Source organism: Pseudophryne corroboree, chromosome 9 (genome assembly GCF_028390025.1).
Source record: "Pseudophryne corroboree isolate aPseCor3 chromosome 9, aPseCor3.hap2, whole genome shotgun sequence".
Taxonomy (NCBI): Eukaryota; Metazoa; Chordata; class Amphibia; order Anura; family Myobatrachidae; genus Pseudophryne; species Pseudophryne corroboree.
Genome location: NC_086452.1, coordinates 152,540,793 through 152,562,281, shown reverse-complemented (window position 1 = coordinate 152,562,281; position 21,489 = coordinate 152,540,793). Strand labels below are relative to the sequence as shown.

The 21,489-nt window shown below is 45.6% G+C and overlaps 1 protein-coding gene across 4 annotated transcripts in view; it reads right to left on the bottom strand.

Annotated features, from left to right (window-relative positions):
* The window catches only part of ARHGAP29 (Rho GTPase activating protein 29), a 300,437-nt gene that overhangs the window by 45,636 nt on the left and 233,312 nt on the right, over window positions 1-21,489 (bottom strand). For 3 of the 4 annotated variants that reach the window (XM_063939856.1, XM_063939857.1, XM_063939859.1), the window contains 6 exons: window positions 14,057-14,247; window positions 8,298-8,467; window positions 8,084-8,209; window positions 7,900-7,998; window positions 456-619; window positions 63-251 (listed from right to left, as the gene is read on the bottom strand). In XM_063939856.1, coding sequence (XP_063795926.1) covers window positions 63-251; window positions 456-619; window positions 7,900-7,998; window positions 8,084-8,209; window positions 8,298-8,467; window positions 14,057-14,247 — 939 coding nt within the window. The remainder of the gene's footprint in view (window positions 1-62; window positions 252-455; window positions 620-7,899; window positions 7,999-8,083; window positions 8,210-8,297; window positions 8,468-14,056; window positions 14,248-21,489) is intronic. The other variant, XM_063939858.1, reaches the window with a different exon arrangement.

Here is a 21,489-nt window from a genome sequence, read left to right as displayed (position 1 = left end):
TAATTACTGTACACCCAACAGCAAAGCGTGCACTATCTGGGCATAATGTAGGACACACTCACCTTTATGGAGAGTGCTCGGTTCTCTATCTCAGAGGTGCACTTCCTGATAATGAAAGGAATGCCATCGGTTGTGTTCTTAGCAGCCTGAGTAAAATCCACTCCAAAGAGATGAAGTCTTCCATGAAGCTTTTTGTGTCCGCACTGAATGGCCAATGTTTCCAGGCACTTCTTATGGCAAGCAAGAGAACACTGTAATAAAGGAAGGGCACTAAATGGGCTGTTGTCCCTTTGTGCTATGTCCAACAACAATAATTGTGTGATCATTGACTTAAAGCTGCATGGGTGGGACGGGAAGTGCAGTAAAGACATACAAAGCATGCACTAGAGAAGCAGTGTGCCATATCTTTGTATGCTCTGTCTGGTGCCAAGGACTCAGTCACCGGCCTGCCTTACCTCCTCGCACTCCGCCCCGTGGAACACCACTAAACTGTCACACTCTCTGCACTTGGAGGGGGCTCTTAATTTTCGCAGCTTGTGTGTCTGGGCAGCCTTGGACATGATGGTATTCCGAAAAGGTCCCGGGGAATTTGCGATCTCAGAAACAAGGTCACCCAAACCTACAAAAATAAATAAATAAATAACAGACTTAACGGATACGTGTAATAAATTTGTACGAGGTGGTTAATACACTAGTTCCTAAAACTAACAACTATCGTTCGGGGTAAAAATCGTAATTAGGTGTTATTCTACAGGACATGTAACTTTCGCCAGCTGGCACCCACAGCAATAGTCAAAGCACTGAACGCATCGGGGGCCCGATACAGAGGTGGGTGCAGAATTGCCGCAGCTGTGCTTATTGGTGGTGCCCCTTCTGTGACTTTTTGCCAATGTTGCTCCAAAGTCCTTCCCTTGTGTTCAACTGTGCAAGGAATGAGACGCCCACTTTGTGTCCGTACACCCAGTAATACAGATTGGTGCCTCCTCAGACGCCACCATTGGTCGCACCATTGAAACTTACATCAGCCCTATAGCAGGTGCACTTTGTGTGTGAATGGCCTCCTATGCGAGCAGATTTATTAGATGCATGCTCATAGGTTTCACAAGACAGGGTAGACTTAATAAAGTTTCTAAAAATGAAAAGTGTTGGTGTTGACCATAGCAACTAACCAGATTCTAGCAATTATTTCTCCATTACATCCTAGAAAATTATAGACAGAATTGGATTTGTTGGTATGGGCAACACCACCACGTCTCATTTTTAGAAGCTTTCGCAGATTTACCCCTAGGTTTGTTGAAGACATAATTACCGGGTACCTTCGGTGCTGCTGACTACAGAGCCCACTGCTGGGCAGAGGTACTTTTAATTATACAGCACGCTATATATTTAGTCCGCACTGCACCGTGGGATTATTTTTCGGATACAGATCTCATAACTTCTGCATTTGCACACAGGCTTATATGGAGTGCCCGAAAACTTGTCTTGCGGAAAAGCTTTTATACCCCAGGTGTATAGTTTTTATTCGTAATTATACCATATGTATGCTATTTACACAGCCGGCCGTTATTGAACTCCCTTCACTTTGAAGCGTTGCAATACATTTTGATACAAATTGAGACTAAATTAAACAATTCTGTGATTGTATCAACACTGCTGCACTGTTATCAGCATTTGTCATATTTTGAGTGAAGTATATGCAGGTTATCTAGATCTGTTTTTATTTTAATAAAGGTTTGTTTATATATATATATATATATATATATATATATATATCTCTACACACACAAATATATATATATATATATATATATATATATATATACACACACAAATATATACACACAAATATATATATACACACACACACACATACATATATATATATATATATATATATATATATATATATATATATATATATAATAAGAATTTACTTACCGATAATTCTATTTCTCGGAGTCCGTAGTGGATGCTGGGGTTCCTGAAAGGACCATGGGGAATAGCGGCTCCGCAGGAGACAGGGCACAAAAGTAAAGCTTTACGATCAGGTGGTGTGCACTGGCTCCTCCCCCTATGACCCTCCTCCAAGCCTCAGTTAGGTACTGTGCCCGGACGAGCGTACACAATAAGGAAGGATTTATGAATCCCGGGTAAGACTCATACCAGCCACACCAATCACACCGTACAACCTGTGATATAAACCCAGTTAACAGTATGATAACAGAAAAGCCTCTAAAAGATGGCTCCCTACAACAATAACCCGAATTAGTTAACAATAACTATGTACAATTATTGCAGATAATCCGCACTTGGGATGGGCGCCCAGCATCCACTACGGACTCCGAGAAATAGAATTATCGGTAAGTAAATTCTTATTTTCTCTATCGTCCTAGTGGATGCTGGGGTTCCTGAAAGGACCATGGGGATTATACCAAAGCTCCCAAACGGGCGGGAGAGTGCGGATGACTCTGCAGCACCGAATGAGAGAACTCCAGGTCCTCCTTAGCCAGAGTATCAAATTTGTAAAATTTTACAAACGTGTTCTCCCCTGACCACGTAGCTGCTCGGCAAAGTTGTAATGCCGAGACCCCTCGGGCAGCCGCCCAAGATGAGCCCACCTTCCTTGTGGAGTGGGCCTTTACAGATTTAGGCTGTGGCAGGCCTGCCACAGAATGTGCAAGTTGGATTGTGCTACAGATCCAACGAGCAATCGTCTGCTTAGACGCAGGAGCACCCATCTTGTTGGATGCATACAATATAAACAACGAGTCAGATTTTCTGACTCCAGCTGTCCTTGCAATATATATTTTCAATGCTCTGATAACATCCAGTAACTTGGAGTCCTCCAAGTCACTTGTAGCCGCAGGCACTACAATAGGCTGGTTCAGATGAAATGCTGACACCACCTTAGGGAGAAAATGCGGACGAGTCCGCAGTTCTGCCCTGTCCGAATGGAAAATCAGATATGGGCTTTTGTAAGATAAAGCTGCCAGTTCTGACACTCTCCTGGCCGAAGCCAGGGCTAGTAGCATGGTCACTTTCCATGTGAGATATTTCAAATCCACATTATTTAGTGGTTCAAACCAATGAGATTTGAGAAAGTCCAAAACAACATTGAGATCCCACGGTGCCACTGGGGGCACCACAGGAGGCTGTATATGCAGCACTCCCTTAACAAAAGTCTGGACTTCAGGAACTGAAGCCAATTCTTTCTGGAAGAAAATCGACAGGGCCGAAATTTGAACCTTAATAGATCCCAATTTGAGACCCATAGACAATCCTGATTGCAGGAAATGTAGGAATCGACCCAGTTGAAATTCCTCTGTCGGAGCACTCCGATCCTCGCACCACGCAACATATTTTCGCCAAATGCGGTGATAATGTTGCGCGGTTACTTCCTTCCGTGCTTTAATCAAAGTAGGAATGACTTCTTCCGGCATGCCTTTTTCCTTTAGGATCCGGCGTTCAACCGCCATGCCGTCAAACGCAGCCGCGGTAAGTCTTGAAACAGACAGGGACCCTGCTGAAGCAAGTCCCTTCTCAGAGGTAGAGGCCACGGATCTTCCGTGATCATCTCTTGAAGTTCCGGGTACCAAGTTCTTCTTGGCCAATCCGGAACCACTAGTATCGTTCTTACGCCTCTTTGCCGTATAATTCTCAATACTTTTGGTATGAGAGGCAGAGGAGGAAACACATATACCGACTGGTACACCCAAGGCGTTACCAGCGCGTCCACAGCTATTGCCTGCGGATCTCTTGACCTGGCGCAATACCTGTCCAGTTTTTTGTTGAGGCGAGACGCCATCATGTCCACCATTGGTCTTTCCCAACGGGTTACCAGCATGTGGAAAACTTCTGGATGAAGTCCCCACTCTCCCGGGTGAAGGTCGTGTCTGCTGAGGAAGTCTGCTTCCCAGTTGTCCACTCCCGGGATGAACACTGCTGACAGTGCTATCACATGATTTTCCGCCCAGCGAAGAATCCTTGCAGCTTCTGCCATTGCACTCCTGCTTCTTGTGCCGCCCTGTCTGTTCACATGGGCGACTGCCGTGATGTTGTCCGACTGGATCAACACCGGCTTTCCCTGAAGCAGAGGTTCTGCCTGGCTTAGAGCATTGTAGATTGCTCTTAGTTCCAGAATGTTTATGTGAAGAGACGTTTCCAGGCTCGTCCACACTCCCTGGAAGTTTCTTCCTTGTGTGACTGCTCCCCAGCCTCTCAGGCTGGCGTCCGTGGTCACCAGGATCCAATCCTGTATGCCGAATCTGCGGCCCTCCAATAGATGAGCACTCTGTAACCACCACAGAAGAGATACCCTTGTCCTTGGAGACAGGGTTATCCGCTGGTGCATCTGAAGATGCGACCCTGACCATTTGTCCAACAGATCCCTCTGGAAAATTCTTGCGTGGAATCTGCCGAATGGAATTGCTTCGTAAGAAGCCACCATTTTTCCCAGGACTCTTGTGCATTGATGTACAGACACCTTTCCTGGTTTTAGGAGGTTCCTGACAAGCTCGGATAACTCCTTGGCTTTTTCCTCCGGGAGAAAAACCTTTTTCTGAACCGTGTCCAGAATCATCCCTAGGAACAACAGACGTGTTGTCGGAATTAACTGGGATTTTGGAATATTCAGAATCCACCCGTGCTGTTTTAGCACTTCTTGAGACAGTGCTAATCCCATCTCTAGCTGTTCTCTGGACCTTGCCCTTATTAGGAGATCGTCCAAGTATGGGATAATTAATACGCCTTTTCTTCGAAGAAGAATCATCATCTCGGCCATTACCTTGGTAAAGACCCGAGGTGCCGTGGACAATCCGAACGGCAGCGTCTGAAACTGATAGTGACAGTTCTGTACGACGAACCTGAGGTACCCCTGGTGTGAGGGGTAAATTGGAACGTGGAGATACGCATCCTTGATGTCCAAGGATACCATAAAGTCCCCTTCTTCCAGGTTCGCTATCACTGCTCTGAGTGACTCCATCTTGAACTTGAACTTCTTTATGTACAGGTTCAAGGACTTCAGATTTAGAATAGGTCTTACCGAGCCATCCGGCTTCGGTACCACAAATAGAGTGGAATAATACCCCTTTCCTTGTTGTAAAAGAGGTACCTTGACTATCACCTGCTGAGAGTACAGCTTGTGAATGGCTTCCAAGACCGTCACCCTGTCGGAGGGGGACGTTGGTAAAGCAGACTTCAGGAAACGGCGAGGTGGATTCGTCTCTAGTTCTAACCTGTACCCCTGAGATATTATCTGCAGGATCCAGGGATCTACCTGCGAGTGAGCCCACTGCGCGCTGAAATTCTTGAGACGACCCCCCACCGCCCCCGAGTCCGCTTGAGAAGCCCCAGCGTCATGCTGAGGCTTTTGTAGAAGCGGGGGAGGGCTTCTGTTCCTGGGAAGGAGCTGCCTGTTGCTGTCTCTTCCCCCTTCCTCTGCCTCGTGGCAGATATGAATATCCCTTTGCTCTCTTGTTTTTAAAGGAACGAAAGGGCTGCGGTTGAAAAGTCGGTGTCTTTTTCTGTTGGGGAGTGACTTGAGGTAAAAAGGTGGATTTCCCGGCTGTAGCCGTGGCCACCAAATCCGATAGACCGACTCCAAATAACTCCTCCCCTTTATACGGCAAAACTTCCATATGCCGTTTTGAGTCCGCATCGCCTGACCACTGTCGCGTCCATAAACTTCTTCTGGCCGAAATGGACATAGCACTTACCCGTGATGCCAGTGTGCAGATATCCCTCTGTGCATCACGCATATAAAGAAATGCATCCTTTATTTGCTCTAAAGACAGTAAAACATTGTCCCTATCCAGGGTATCAATATTTTCAATCAGGGACTCTGACCAAGCTACCCCAGCACTGCACATCCAGGCTGTCGCTATAGCTGGTCGTAGTATAACACCTGTATGTGTGTATATACTTTTTTGGATATTTTCCATCCTCCTATCTGCTGGATCTTTAAGTGCGGCCGTCTCAGGAGAGGGTAACGCCACTTGTTTTGATAAGCGTGTGAGCGCCTTGTCCACCCTAGGAGGTGTTTCCCAGCGCGCCCTAACCTCTGGCGGGAAAGGGTATAAAGCCAATAACTTCTTTGAAATTAGCATTTTTTTATCGGGGGCAACCCACGCTTCATCACACACCTCATTTAATTCTTCTGATTCAGGAAAAACTATAGGTAGTTTTTTCACACCCCACATAATACCCTGTTTAGTGGTACCTGTAGTATCAGCTATATGTAACGCCTCCTTCATTGCCAAAATCATATAACGTGTGGCCCTACTGGAAAATACGGTTGATTCGTCACCGTCACCACTAGAATCAGTGCCTGTGTCTGGGTCTGTGTCGACCGACTGAGGCAAAGGGCGTTTTACAGCCACTGACGGTGTTTGAGGCGCCTGGACAGGCACTAATTGATTGTCCGGCCGTCTCATGTCGTCAAACGACTGCTTTAGCGTGTTGACACTATCCCGTAATTCCATAAATAAAGGCATCCATTCTGGTGTCGACCCCCTAGGAGGTGACATCCCCATATTTGGCAATTGCTCCGCCTCCACACCAATATCGTCCTCATACATGTCGACACACACGTACCGACACACAGCAGACACACAGGGAATGCTCTTAACGAAGACAGGACCCCACTAGCCCTTTGGGGAGACAGAGGGAGAGTTTGCCAGCACACACCAAAAGCGCTATATATGACAGGGATAGCCTTATAATAAGTGCTCCCTGTATAGCTGCTTTAATAATATATTTTTGCCACAATTTTGCCCCCCCCTCTCTTTTTTACCCTGTTTCTGTAGTGCAGTGCAGGGGAGAGCCTGGGAGCCGTCCTGACCAGCGGAGCTGTGTAAGGAAAATGGCGCTGTGTGCTGAGGAGATAGGCCCCGCCCCTTTTTCGGCGGGCTCGTCTCCCGCTCTTTAGTGGATTCTGGCAGGGGTTAAATATCTCCATATAGCCCCCAGAGGCTATATGTGAGGTATTTTTAGCCAAATTAGGTTTTCATTTGCCTCCCAGGGCGCCCCCCTCCCAGCGCCCTGCACCCTCAGTGACTGCCGTGTGAAGTGTGCTGAGAGGAAAATGGCGCACAGCTGCAGTGCTGTGCGCTACCTTTAGAAGACTGAGGAGTCTTCTGCCGCCGATTCTGGACCTCTTCTCGTTTCAGCATCTGCAAGGGGGCCGGCGGCGAGGCTCCGGTGACCATCCAGGCTGTACCTGTGATCGTCCCTCTGGAGCTAATGTCCAGTAGCCAAGAAGCCAATCCATCCTGCACGCAGGTGAGTTCACTTCTTCTCCCCTAAGTCCCTCGTTGCAGTGATCCTGTTGCCAGCAGGACTCACTGTAAAATAAAAAACCTAAGCTAAACTTTTCTAAGCAGCTCTTTAGGAGAGCCACCTAGATTGCACCCTTCTCGGCCGGGCACAAAAATCTAACTGAGGCTTGGAGGAGGGTCATAGGGGGAGGAGCCAGTGCACACCACCTGATCGTAAAGCTTTACTTTTGTGCCCTGTCTCCTGCGGAGCCGCTATTCCCCATGGTCCTTTCAGGAACCCCAGCATCCACTAGGACGATAGAGAAATATATATATATACACACACACACACACACACACACACACACACATATGCACACACACATATGCACACACAAATATACACACACACACACACATTATTGGGGGGCACCATCAGCTTTTGGTAATTTCTCCAAGCGCTGTTAGTTTCATCTTTTTCTTCATTTCATTTTTTCCATTCTTTTTAAACCCACAGAAGTTTATTTTAACAGCCAGTGGAGACTGCAATTTGTTTAAACATTTTCATTGATATTTCAGTCCAGCCTTCTCCTCTTCTGATCACTAACGCCCAGGTTCTCTCTGGTTTTATTAAAGACATAATTACCATTGTCTGAAGGGGAAGGAGGCTCCCTCTCATCTAAATCATCAGCTGATGACATTGTGCCTGTGGATGGAGTCCGTGGAAGCCGTCTTTTGAAGTCCCCTGTAACACAAGATTACACTTCTAAGTATCTACAGGTTTTTCCTTCTTTTGACAGCTAGCTTTTATAGATAATCATGAAATATACCTGGACTAGCTGATGGAGAATCCATGGAACGTGACTCACTGCTGCCCCCTGCGCTCTCAGAATCGCTGCACATGCCACTGCTCTGGTTGCCCACTGACCACGACCTAAATGGTGGCCCTCTTACTGCTTTAAAAACGATGAAACCAGCAGAATGGTCAGACACCAGTGTGCTAAACTGAAATACAATTCTTTAGTCCTAAATTATAGGGCATACCCTGTATATCAGTGCTGCTGCTAGACCTCTTCTGCCCATTCTTATGAGAGCGGCTATGGACAGGACTGCCCATGTCTTCTGGAGACTGAGTGGGGTACTCAGCTGAGCCTTGAGACAAGTTTCCATGTGATGCGTGTGCACTGTTCTCTTCTCCTTTTGACAAAAGTGGCCTTGAAACAAACAAACATGCAATATGAGACATATAATTTGTGCAAAACCTGAAAGACGGCAAATATAGACCTATTTGCATTATGTAGTAACATTTACTGACAACCATCCTTACATTAGCTAGTGATTCTAAGTCGGCTCCATAAACCGGAAAATGACAGCAGCAGGAAATACTGACAGACACACAAGTAAAATGTAGATTTTGTAACCTATGCAATAAATTCAAAGTGGTTTCATGTGTTTGTACTGCTACAAGTTTCTCCGCGTACAAAATATTCAATGCAATAAATTTGACGTTCCTGCACCTCTACCCCCCCCCCCCCCCCCCCCCCTCTTATTTTTGGTATGAATCTTTCGTAGGTTTAATGCTGGATGCATCTACTTTTGATTACTCTAAAGTACGTTAGATTAAATATTTTTTAAGCCGGGACTGTTGGCAACTCGCTTTAAATACAACATTAACTGGCTTAAAGTATGTATTTGAACTGATAATCGAGGTAGACTGTGTACAGTTAGGTCTAAAATAATAATAGTGTTCTGAATTTTAGACTTCACCTCTTCTCACTATTATCTGTAATAATTTAGCCTGCTTTGTGTTGTATCTCTGCCAGTCAGGGATGTCATCTGTGCATCTGTCCATAGGATGAGACTGTAGAGGTTTAAATATACATCAAAATGGTTTTCCCAAGTGCTCATATAATTTTGCGTAACTGGTATGAGTAAGATACTATTTAAAAATGCAAAGAACCATCTTAAACTAGAAAATCGTTATATGTCAGAATGAAATGTCAAGTATAAAGTCAATTTGATCTTTATCAACTTCTGGGTCGTATTCTACAATTCTCTCAGTTATACGATATAAGAATGCTTTATTGTTTAAAATACTAGTATATAAAAAAGGATAAATTATCTATCTACGGCCAATCTGAAGTAGCTATCCTTACTTCTGGTTTTTCTGAATGTTAAGGGATTGTGGGTAATAACCAAAAAAACAAATAAACAACATTTTGGCTGCACAGGGTTGTAAAACTGTCTAGATACTCAGATTTCGTGTTACTGAATTTATCCCCGAGGTAATTGGTCTTCAAATCTCATAGAATGCCTTGAGTGAGACAGTCTAATGGTTATCTAATCGGTGATAGGCCCATCTCCAATTCTTTAGGACGCTGAGCTGAAACCTCCATGAATAACACCTGCCATACCGGAAAGGGGAAGGGGGGGGGGGGGGGGGGGGGGGAGAATCCCTAAAGGCTTTACCCATATCACCAACTGCTAAAATATACCTTATTTTCTCATCTGGTAGGAGAAAAAAAAAAAAAGACTGCACGCTCACGTAGAGAATTACTTGGTATAAATTTTGATGTTTGAAGAAATAAAATCCAACTATGAGACTCATCTTGAGATCAAACTGCTACACTGTTGATAAACTGGCTTTGACTAGAAGGACATCTAAATAAGGATAGACTTTTAGCCTCCTGTTTCCATGACTGCCATTATTTTTGTAACAACTCTTGGAGCCAAGGCCAAACCACAGGACAGTGGCCTGAAATATAAATGGCATATTTGATGGCGAATCTCAGAAGAGACTGATGTCCCCTCAAATAGGAACATAGTAATAAGAGTCTTATGTTTAGAGATGCCAGTAATTCTCCCCTTTCATAGAGTTGCTAATTGATCTAAAAGATTCATGGGGTGCTTCGGTTTATAGGGGGGTACTCACGGAGATATCCATGCTTAAAATCTAAGCAACCTGACTAGATTGCTTAGATTTTAAGCATAGATCACTCATGTGTACCCCCCACAGCAATAGCGATGCTATCGCTGGTGCTAGATTGGCCTGCATGCAGGCTCAATCTAGCACGTCGCTCATTTCACCCGCTGGTTGAAATGAGCGGCTAAGATTTTTTACATTCAACATTGGGCAAAATGATCAGTCTGGTTTTTGTACCAGAAAGAGATTGGAGTAAAACCTCTGATTCTTTGCTGACAAGGAATTGCAGTAACGACCCCTAACAAATGAAGGAAGAAATAGTCTCTTTACTTGTATAGATTGTTGAAGAGAATAATATGGGTGGTGGTTCCAAAGGATGTAGTATGTAACCTCCTTTCATGATTCTAAGAAATAATTTGTCTAAACTATACTCCATTTATCCTAGGAAAGGGAGAATATGGGCTCTAACCACAACCAGAGCTACCTGGGTGGCTTCTATGTCCATGCATTCTGTTTGTGTGAGGACCTAGGTCATCCACGCCTCAGGACTTCTTGCCTGGATGCTCTGGTCTGTCTACTTTTACATATTCAGAACGAAATGTGACCCTTGGTATCCATAATACCTTCTGATGTCTGTTGCTAAAATGTTTCTTGAAAGGGCTGAAACCTGGGCCCCCAAGATGTAGAGCTACAGCACCCGCTGGGAGGAATGTACTCCCTCCCAAAAAAATGATTGTATCTAGCTTGGCACCACATCAAAAATTACTTTCATAGTCTACTGCTGGGTAGACACTGGCTGATATCAGCCGTTCTATTGAATGACAGATATATCGGAGGCCCATCGGCCAGTGTATACAACGATGTCTATGAACGCCATCGTTCACAGACATACCGCATCGACCCTGCAGTACACACGATAGCCAATATATCTACAGATATATTGGTAAATCGTTGTGTGTATGGGTCAGCCCACCGCCCGTACACATGCTGCAGCATCCGGCTGTGATTGACGGCTATACACACACAAATTCACACACAGACATTATATATATATATATATATATATATATATATATATAAAAATAAATAATCTGCAGATCCATTGATCTGCAGATATATCTACAAGTGTGTTCCCAGCTTAATGCTTCTAAAGATTTATTGGAATGTAAATCAGCCAACCAGTATCTGAGCCACAGTACTCATTTAGCACAGATTTCCACGCTTGATATCTTACAATCAATGTTTGAATTGTTCACCTGCAACCTTTTTCATTATATGCTTTCTTACAATCAATAAAAAGATACAAGAGCTGCCTCCTCCAGGTACTAAAATGTTACTTTAATCTGGTCAGTTAAAGGCGTTAGCTCAGACCTAGGACAAATAGCCTGAATTAAATCTATTCAAGGCTCGGACCATTTTTCATTGACCTTGGAAACCCATGCAAAGCCAGTAACACCTTCTTCCACCCTCTTGAGAGAATATTAAATCAGAAAAATTGGCAAATGTATGGTTCCACCTGTTGCCTACCAGAAGGCCCCCCAGACTGAGAATAGTGCCCTGCAATGAGGAAATACGTTTAAACCCCAATGCTTAATTGTTCCATTGGCCCTAGATGAAACTTGGGCTGATGCTGAAGCACCTGGAACTACATCTGCAAATCTATTATTCTTAAGGCCCGTACACACTGGTCGATATATCGGCCGTTCTCTTGAACGGCCGATATATCGCGGGACCGTCGGCCAGTGTGTACGGCCGATACGTCTGTGAACTCCGTCGTTCACAGACGTATCGCGTCGGCTGCGCAGCACAGCCGACGGCCAATATATCTAACGATATATTGGCGCGTCGCTGTGTGTGTACGGGGCGGTCGTCCGACCGCCCGTACACATGCTGCGGCAGCCGGCGGTGATTGACAGGTGAACTGGGCGGGCGCCCGCCCAGTTCATGACGTCAGTCCACCGACGGATCGGGCAGTGTGTATGCACAGCACACTGCCCGATCCGTACATAGATATATCTGCAGATCAATTGATCTGCAGATATATCTATTAGTGTGTACCCACCTTAAGATTTCACCCAAGATGCTTTGACCACTGAAGTGGCAAACGCAGAGTGGCGTGGTTCACAAATTTCTTCACGAGCAGAACAATGGGCACAAGGATCTGACTGTGCACTAGGTAATTTGCATTGGAACCTGCAACCAGTGAAAAACCACATTGCCTCTTCTAGTATAAGCCTTGGACTAGCTTTTTCAGATACTTTTAGGACAACATGGAAAAAATTAAAAAAATAAAAATCAAGAAACCTAAAACCTATCTCTGACTCTACCAAACTGCACAACTATCCCAGTTGTTCATTAGATTTAAAATAAAACAGACTTAGTACAGAAGGATTTTTAGGAGAGGCACCTTGCTAAAGACGGGCATACACTGTCCATTCATCCAACTAACACACTGTCCAACTAAAACGGTACCCCACACACCAACATTTTTGACAGACCAACTTCTCTCCAATGTAATGTCACAGAAGTAGGTGGACACTGTCCGCCTACTTCTATTGTTAAACAGAGAAAAAAATAAATTACAAAAAACGTTTCACATATGCCCCCACCCAGTGCAAAGCACCTTCCCTCTCCCCCCACAGAGCAGCTGGTCACACAACCCCACTCGTGCACAACAGCACTTTTCACCCCTATTCCCTCCCAATGTCACACATAAGTGTTCCCAGCTGGTAGGCAGACAGAGTGCCCACCTACTTCTGTGACATTCTGTTCTTTTGGGGGTAAGGTGCCCAGCGATTTACAATGATTCTTCCCTGTAGTAGCTTGCCAGGATGGAGCACACCTCAATAACTTTCATGCCTACATTTGATTTTTGTAACATCAAGAGCGAGCCGATACGCAGTGCAGATAACACACAGATACATGTAGAATAATCATAATAACTTTATAATATTAGTGAAAATAGATATATACGTTCCAAAATAAAGAAGAGATACTGGTTATTTATATAAATCCCACTATCTCCTTTCATAAACGGTGGGTGACAATAGCCAGATTTAAGTGGGTATGGGTCGACAATCATTAGGTCGACCACTATTGGTCGACATGTACTAGGTCAACGGGTCAAAAGGTCGACATGAGTTTTTGTACTTTTTTCGGTGTAGTTTTCTTCATAAAGTGGCGGGGAACCCCAAATAGTGCACCGTATCCCCCTTGCATGCTTCGAGCAAGGTTACCGTTCCCAATTGTAGTCCACGTGGATCGTAAAGTATGACAAAAATCCCAAAATTTTAAAAAAATTGTGAAAAACTCATGTCGATCCAATGACCTGTCGACCTAATGACTGTATCCCGATTTAAGTCACCTGATCCTCCTTATTCAAAGGCTACATAAAAGAAAATATCAAAGTTTTTATATTGAATGGGAATAAATGCTGGTTCTTAGCCCCGTTGATGCATTCCAGTGAACATATTCAACAAGTCTTCATTAAACAGGAACATTACACATACAAAATCTCCATTCAGTAGCTCTTACAACATCAATTCTTTTGCCAAGCACACTGACTGTTTTGTATATGGATTGCATCCACCTAGATAACAATAAACATAGACTACTTTTTACTATACATATCTCTAAGCATAGACTTGTTTGCAATTACAACTCTCCTTTCAAAGAATAATGTTTGGTCACAACACCGCAGAAACCCTAAAACACGGATTACACTGTCAGCCAAATGGAACAGAAAAACAAACAAAAGCAGTAACAATTATAAAAAAGCTGTTAAAAATGAGACTGCCACACACAATCATATACAAATCCACCAATATTAATAACAAAAGCAGCAGTAAGAAACGGCACAAAGATAAAGAAATGAACTCACCTCCCAATCTGTGTATTTGGCACGTCACAAGATCCTACTTCAATGCCACAGTCGTCTTTGGGCAGGCTCTTCACAAACTCTGAATACTGCTGCCCCGGCTCATAAAGCTTGGCATTCTCACAGAGAGACTGGCAGCTAACAGGCAGCGATACCACCTGGGCATGCTGCATCTGGAACAGGTTCACTGTTGCCTATTTAGAAATGAATATTTATTAAAAATGGTTCTATTACATAAAGTAATATGTGATTATGTGACATGTAAATAAAAAATTACCCCCAAAAGAGCACACGTCCCTTACAGCATAAGCTGCATAATATGACATTTCTGCTAATTTATCTAAAATCCACAAACATTTCCCTTGTACTGTCTTCCAGTGGTTGAATGCATTATAATAAAAATTGCTAAAACGTGACTAATACAGATGTGTCCTCATACATCATTGCTGCAGTCGCGCCAAACAGCCCCTCGCGGCACGCCAGGTGTCTTTTTGCCAAAAATGCATCTCAGTTGCAACACTATGCAACTAGGATGCTCCAGGAGACTGTGCTGCTTAATCTGATGCAACACTTTTTTTAGCTGCGTGAGAATGAGCCTCTGAGTCTATATATGAAGTGCTACAAAGTAGCAGTTGCAGCTTTTTTCCAAAACAAGTTCAGTTGTGCTCTGTTTACAGACTCATTCACATACAATATTAAATCATACTAAATTAAATCAGCAGTCTACTGGTGCGTCCTAGTTGTTGCGCCTAAAACATATTTTCGGCACAATACAATTCCCCTCATCTCGCATGTGTGGCGTATTGGGGATAGATGCATGAGGACACTTCTGTATGTAAATTATGCCATGCACTAAAACCAGCTTTATAACTAATTGCCACTTTAAATGCATCAGTGAACTAGCTGAAAACCCATAGATTCCTTAACCTGGGAACCTATTACACAACCACCAGGATTTACCATTTCCACACTACACAATGAACATCGGAATGACTACAACTAACAAGGAATGATTTAATGAGGCCTAATGGGGGTTACACACGTAGCGATGTATCCTTAAATTGTAAGCAATTTGACCAGATTACTTAGAAATAATGATAATAATAATTTTATTTATATAGTGCTCTTTCTCCAATAGGACTCAAGGCACTTAACAGATACATAGCATAATATAGTACAGAAAAAATAAGAATTTACTCACCGGTAATTCTATTTCTCGTAGTCCGTAGTGGATGCTGGGAACTCCGTAAGGACCATGGGGAATAGCGGGCTCCGAAGGAGGCTGGGCACTCTAGAAAGATTTATGACTACCTGGTGTGCACTGGCTCCTCCCACTATGACCCTCCTCCAAGCCTCAGTTAGGACACTGTGCCCGGACGAGCTGACATAATAAGGAAGGATTTAGAATCCCGGGTAAGACTCTTACCAGCCACACCAATCACACCGTACAACTCGTGATACTATATCCAGTTTGACAGTATGAAAACAACTGAGCCTCTCAACAGATGGCTCAACAATAACCCTTTAGTTAACAATAACTATTTACAAGTATTGCAGACAATCCGCCCTTGGGATGGGCGCCCAGCATCCACTACGGACTACGAGAAATAGAATTACCGGTGAGTAAATTCTTATTTTCTCTGACGTCCTAGTGGATGCTGGGAACTCCGTAAGGACCATGGGGATTATACCAAAGCTCCCAAACGGGCGGGAGAGTGCGGATGACTCTGCAGCACCGAATGAGAGAACTCCAGGTCCTCCTCAGCCAGGGTATCAAATTTGTAGAATTTTGCAAACGTGTTTGCCCCTGACCAAGTAGCTGCGCGGCAAAGTTGTAAAGCCGAGACCCCTCGGGCAGCCGCCCAAGATGAGCCCACCTTCCTTGTGGAATGGGCATTTACAGATTTTGGCTGTGGCAGGCCTGCCACAGAATGTGCAAGCTGAATTGTACTACAAATCCAGCGAGCAATAGACTGCTTAGAAGCAGGAGCACCCAGCTTGTTGGGTGCATACAGGATAAACAGCGAGTCAGATTTTCTGACTCCAGCCGTCCTGGAAACATATATTTTCAGGGCCCTGACAACGTCTAGCAACTTGGAGTCCTCCAAATCCTTAGTAGCCGCAGGCACCACAATAGGCTGGTTCAGGTGAAACGCTGACACCACCTTAGGGAGAAATTGGGGACGAGTCCTCAATTCTGCCCTATCCATATGGAAAATCAGATAAGGGCTTTTACATGATAAAGCCGCCAATTCTGACACTCGCCTGGCTGAAGCCAAGGCCAATAACATGACCACTTTCCACGTGAGATATTTCAGATCCACGGTTTTTAGTGGCTCAAACCAATGTGATTTTAAGAAACTCAACATCACGTTGAGATCCCAAGGTGCCACAGGAGGCACAAACGGGGGCTGAATATGCAGCACTCCTTTCACAAATGTCTGAACTTCAGGTACTGAAGCTAGTTCTTTTTGAAAGAAAATCGACAGAGCCGAGATCTGTACTTTAATGGAGCCTAGTTTTAGGCCCATATTCACTCCTGCTTGCAGGAAATGCAGAAATCGACCTAGTTGAAATTCCTCTGTTGGGGCCTTTTTGGCCTCGCACCATGCAACATATTTCCGCCATATGCGGTGATAATGCTTTGCCGTAACATCTTTCCTGGCCTTAATAAGCGTAGGAATGACTTCTTCCGGAATACCCTTTTCCTTTAGGATCCGGTGTTCAACCGCCATGCCGTCAAACGCAGCCGCGGTAAGTCTTGGAACAGACAGTGCCCCTGCTGTAGCAGGTCCTGTCTGAGCGGTAGAGGCCACGGGTCCTCTGAGAGCATCTCTTGAAGTTCCGGGTACCACGCTCGTCTTGGCCAATCCGGAACCACGAGAATTGTGTTTACTCCTCGCTTTCTTATTATTCTCAATACCTTTGGTATGAGAGGCAGAGGAGGGAACACATAAACCGACTGGTACACCCACGGTGTCACTAGAGCGTCCACAGCTACCGCCTGAGGGTCCCTTGACCTGGCGCAATATCTTTTTAACTTTTTGTTGAGGCGGGACGCCATCATGTCCACCTGTGGTTTTTCCCAACGGTTTACCAGCATCTGGAAGACTTCTGGATGAAGTCCCCACTCTCCCGGGTGGAGGTCGTGTCTGCTGAGGAAGTCTGCTTCCCAGTTGTCCACTCCCGGAATGAACACTGCTGACAGTGCTAGTACATGATTCTCCGCCCATCGGAGGATTCTTGTGGCTTCTGCCATCGCCATCATGCTTCTTGTGCCGCCCTGTCGATTTACATGGGCGACTGCCGTGATGTTGTCTGACTGGATCAGCACCGGCTGGTGTAGGAGCAGGGATTTTGCTTGACTTAGGGCATTGTAGACGGCCCTTAGTTCCAGAATATTTATGTGAAGGGAAGTCTCCTGACTCGACCATAGTCCTTGGAAGTTTCTTCCCTGTGTGACTGCCCCCCAGCCTCGAAGGCTGGCATCCGTGGTCACCAGGACCCAGTCCTGTATGGCGAACCTGCGGCCCTCTAGAAGATGGGCACTCTGCAGCCACCACAGTAGAGACACCTTGGTTCTTGGAGACAGGGTTATCAAGCGATGCATCTGAAGATGCGATCCGGACCACTGGTCCAACAGGTCCCACTGAAAGATTCTGGCATGGAACCTGCCGAAGGGAATTGCTTCGTAAGAAGCCACCATCTTTCCCAGGACACGCGTGCAGCGATGCACTGATACCTGTTTTGGTTTCAGGAGGTCTCTGACTAGAGATGACAACTCCCTGGCTTTCTCCTCCGGGAGAAACACTTTTTTCTGGACTGTATCCAGAATCATACCCAGGAACAGTAGCCGTGTCGTCGGAACCAGCTGTGACTTCGGGATATTCAGAATCCAGCCGTGCTGGTGCAGCACCTCCTGAGATAGTGCTACTCCCACCAACAACTGTTCCTTGGACCTCACTTTTATTAGGAGATCGTCCAAGTACGGGATAATTAAAACTCCCTTTTTTCGAAGGAGTATCATCATTTCCGCCATCACCTTGGTCAATACCCTCGGTGCCGTGGACAGTCCAAACGGCAGCGTCTGGAATTGGTAATGGCAATCCTGTACCACAAATCTGAGGTACTCCTGGTGAGGATGGTAAATGGGGACATGCAAGTAAGCATCCTTGATGTCCAGGGATACCATGTAATCCCCCTCTTCCAGACTCGCAATAACCGCCCTGAGCAATTCCATCTTGAACTTGAATTTTTTTATGTATGTGTTCAAGGATTTCAAATTTAAAATGGGTCTCACCGAACCGTCCGGTTTCGGTACCACAAATAGTGTGGAATAGTAACCCCGGCCTTGTTGAAGTAGGGGTACCTGATTATCACCTGCTGGGAATACAGCTTGTGAATTGCCGCTAGCACCGCCTCCCTGTCTGAGGGAGCAATCGGCAAGGCAGATTTTAGGAACCGGTGGGGTGAAGACGCCTCGAATTCCAGTTTGTACCCCTGAGATACTATTTGAAGGATCCAGGGATCCACCTGTGAGCGAGCCCACTGATCGCTGAAATTCTTGAGGCGGCCCCCCACCGTACCAGGCTCCGCCTGTGGAACCCCACCGTCATGCGGCGGACTTGGCAGAAGAAGCGGGGGAGGACTTTTGCTCCTGGGAACCTGCTGTTTGTTGCAGCCTTTTTCCCCTACCTCTGCCTCTGGATAGAAAAGACCCGCCTTTTCCACGCCTGTTTTTCTGGGTCCGAAAGGACTGAACCTGATAAAACGGCGCCTTCTTAGGCTGTGAGGGGACATGGGGTAAAAATGCTGACTTCCCAGACGTTGCTGTGGAAACTAGGTCCGAGAGACCATCCCCAAATAATTCCTCACCCTTATATGGCAACACTTCCATGTGCCTTTTAGAATCTGCATCTCCTGTCCACTGGCGAGTCCATAAGCCTCTCCTAGCAGAAATGGACAATGCACTAACTTTAGATGCCAGTCAGCAGATTTCCCTCTGTGCATCTCTCATATATAAGACTGAGTCTTTTATATGGTCTATGGTTAACAGGATCGTGTCTCTGTCTAATGTGTCAATATTTTCTGACAGTTTATCTGACCACGCAGCGGCAGCACTGCACATCCAAGCTGACGCAATAGCTGGCCTAAGTATAATGCCTGAGTGTGTATATACAGACTTCAGGATCGCCTCCTGCTTTCTATCAGCAGGTTCCTTGAGGGCGGCCGTATCCGGAGACGGTAGTGCCACCTTTTTAGACAAACGTGTGAGCGCTTTATCCACCCTAGGAGGTGTTTCCCAACGTGACCTATCCTCTGGCGGGAAAGGGAACGCCATTAGTACCTTCTTAGGAATTACCAATTTTTTATCAGGGAAAGCCCACGCTTCTTCACACACTTCATTTAATTCATCTGATGGGGGAAAAAATAAGATTTTACTTACCGATAAATCTATTTCTCGTAGTCCGTAGTGGATGCTGGGACTCCGTAAGGACCATGGGGAATAGCGGCTCCGCAGGAGACAGGGCACAAAATAAAAGCTTGAGATATCAGGTGGTGTGCACTGGCTCCTCCCCCTATGACCCTCCTCCAAGCCAGTTAGGATACTGTGCCCGGACGAGCGTACATAATAAGGAAGGATATTGAATCCCGGGTAAGACTCATACCAGCCACACCAATCACACCGTACAACTCGTGATCTGAACCCAGTTAACAGTATGATAAATTTAGAGGAGCCTCTGAAAGGATGGCTCAACAATAATAACCCGAATTTTTTGTAACAATAACTATATACAAGTATTGCAGACAATCCGCACTAGGGATGGGCGCCCAGCATCCACTACGGACTACGAGAAATAGATTTATCGGTAAGTAAAATCTTATTTTCTCTAACGTCCTAAGTGGATGCTGGGACTCCGTAAGGACCATGGGGATTATACCAAAGCTCCCAAACGGGCGGGAGAGTGCGGATGACTCTGCAGCACCGAATGAGAGAACTCCAGGTCCTCCTCAGCCAGGGTATCAAATTTGTAGAATTTAGCAAACGTGTTTGCCCCTGACCAAGTAGCTGCTCGGCAAAGTTGTAAAGCCGAGACCCCTCGGGCAGCCGCCCAAGATGAGCCCACTTTCCTTGTGGAATGGGCTTTTACTGATTTTGGCTGTGGCAATCCTGCCACGGAATGTGCAAGCTGAATTGTACTACAAATCCAACGAGCAATCGTCTGCTTTGAAGCAGGAGCACCCAGCTTGTTGGGTGCATACAGGATAAACAGCGAGTCAGTTTTCCTGACTCCAGCCGTCCTGGAAACATATATTTTCAAGGCCCTGACAACGTCCAGCAACTTAGAGTCCTCTAAGTCCCTAGTAGCCGCAGGTACCACAATAGGTTGGTTCATGTGAAATGCAGAAACCACCTTAAGCCAAGGCCAACAGCATCGACACCTTCCACGTGAGATATTTTAAATCTACCGTAGACAATGGTTCAAACCAGTGTGATTTTAGAAATCTCAACACAACATTGAGATCCCAAGGTGCCACTGGAGGCACAAAAGGAGGCTGTATGTGCAGCACCCCTTTCACAAATGTCTGAACTTCAGGTACTGATGCCAGTTCTTTCTGGAAGAATATCGACAGGGCCGAAATTTGAACCTTAATGGACCCTAATTTTAGGCCCATAGACAGTCCTGTTTGCAGGAAATGCAAGAAACGACCCAGTTGAAATTCCTGTGTAGGGGCCTTCTTGGCCTCACACCACGCAACATATTTACGCCAAATGCGGTGATAATGTCTTGCGGTTACTTCCTTTCTGGCTTTTACCAGAGTAGGGATGACTTCTTCTGGAATGCCCTTGTCCTTCAGGATCCGGCGTTCAACCGCCATGCCGTCAAACGCAGCCGCGGTAAGTCTTGGAACAGACAAGGCCCCTGCAGTAGCAGGTCCTGTCTTAGAGGTAGAGGCCACGGTTCGTCCGTGAGCATCTCTTGAAGTTCCGGGTACCAAGACCTTCTTGGCCAATCCGGAACCACGAGTATAGTTCTTACTCCTCTCTTTCTTATGATTCTCAATACTTTCGGTATGAGGGGCAGAGGAGGGAATACATACACTGACTGGTACACCCACGGCGTTACCAGAGCGTCCACTGCTATTGCCTGAGGGTCCCTTGACCTGTTGCAATATCTGTCCAGTTTTTTGTTTAGACGTGACGCCATCATGTCCACCTTTGGTCTTTCCCAACGGTTTACAATTTGGTGGAAGACTTCTGGGTGAAGTCCCCACTCTCCCGGGTGAAGGTCGTGTCTGCTGAGGAAGTCTGCTTCCCAGTTGTCCACTCCCGGAATGAACACTGCTGACAGTGCTATCACATGATTTTCCGCCCAGCGAAGAATCCTTGCAGTTTCTGCCATTGCCCTCCTGCTTCTCGTGCCGCCCTGTCT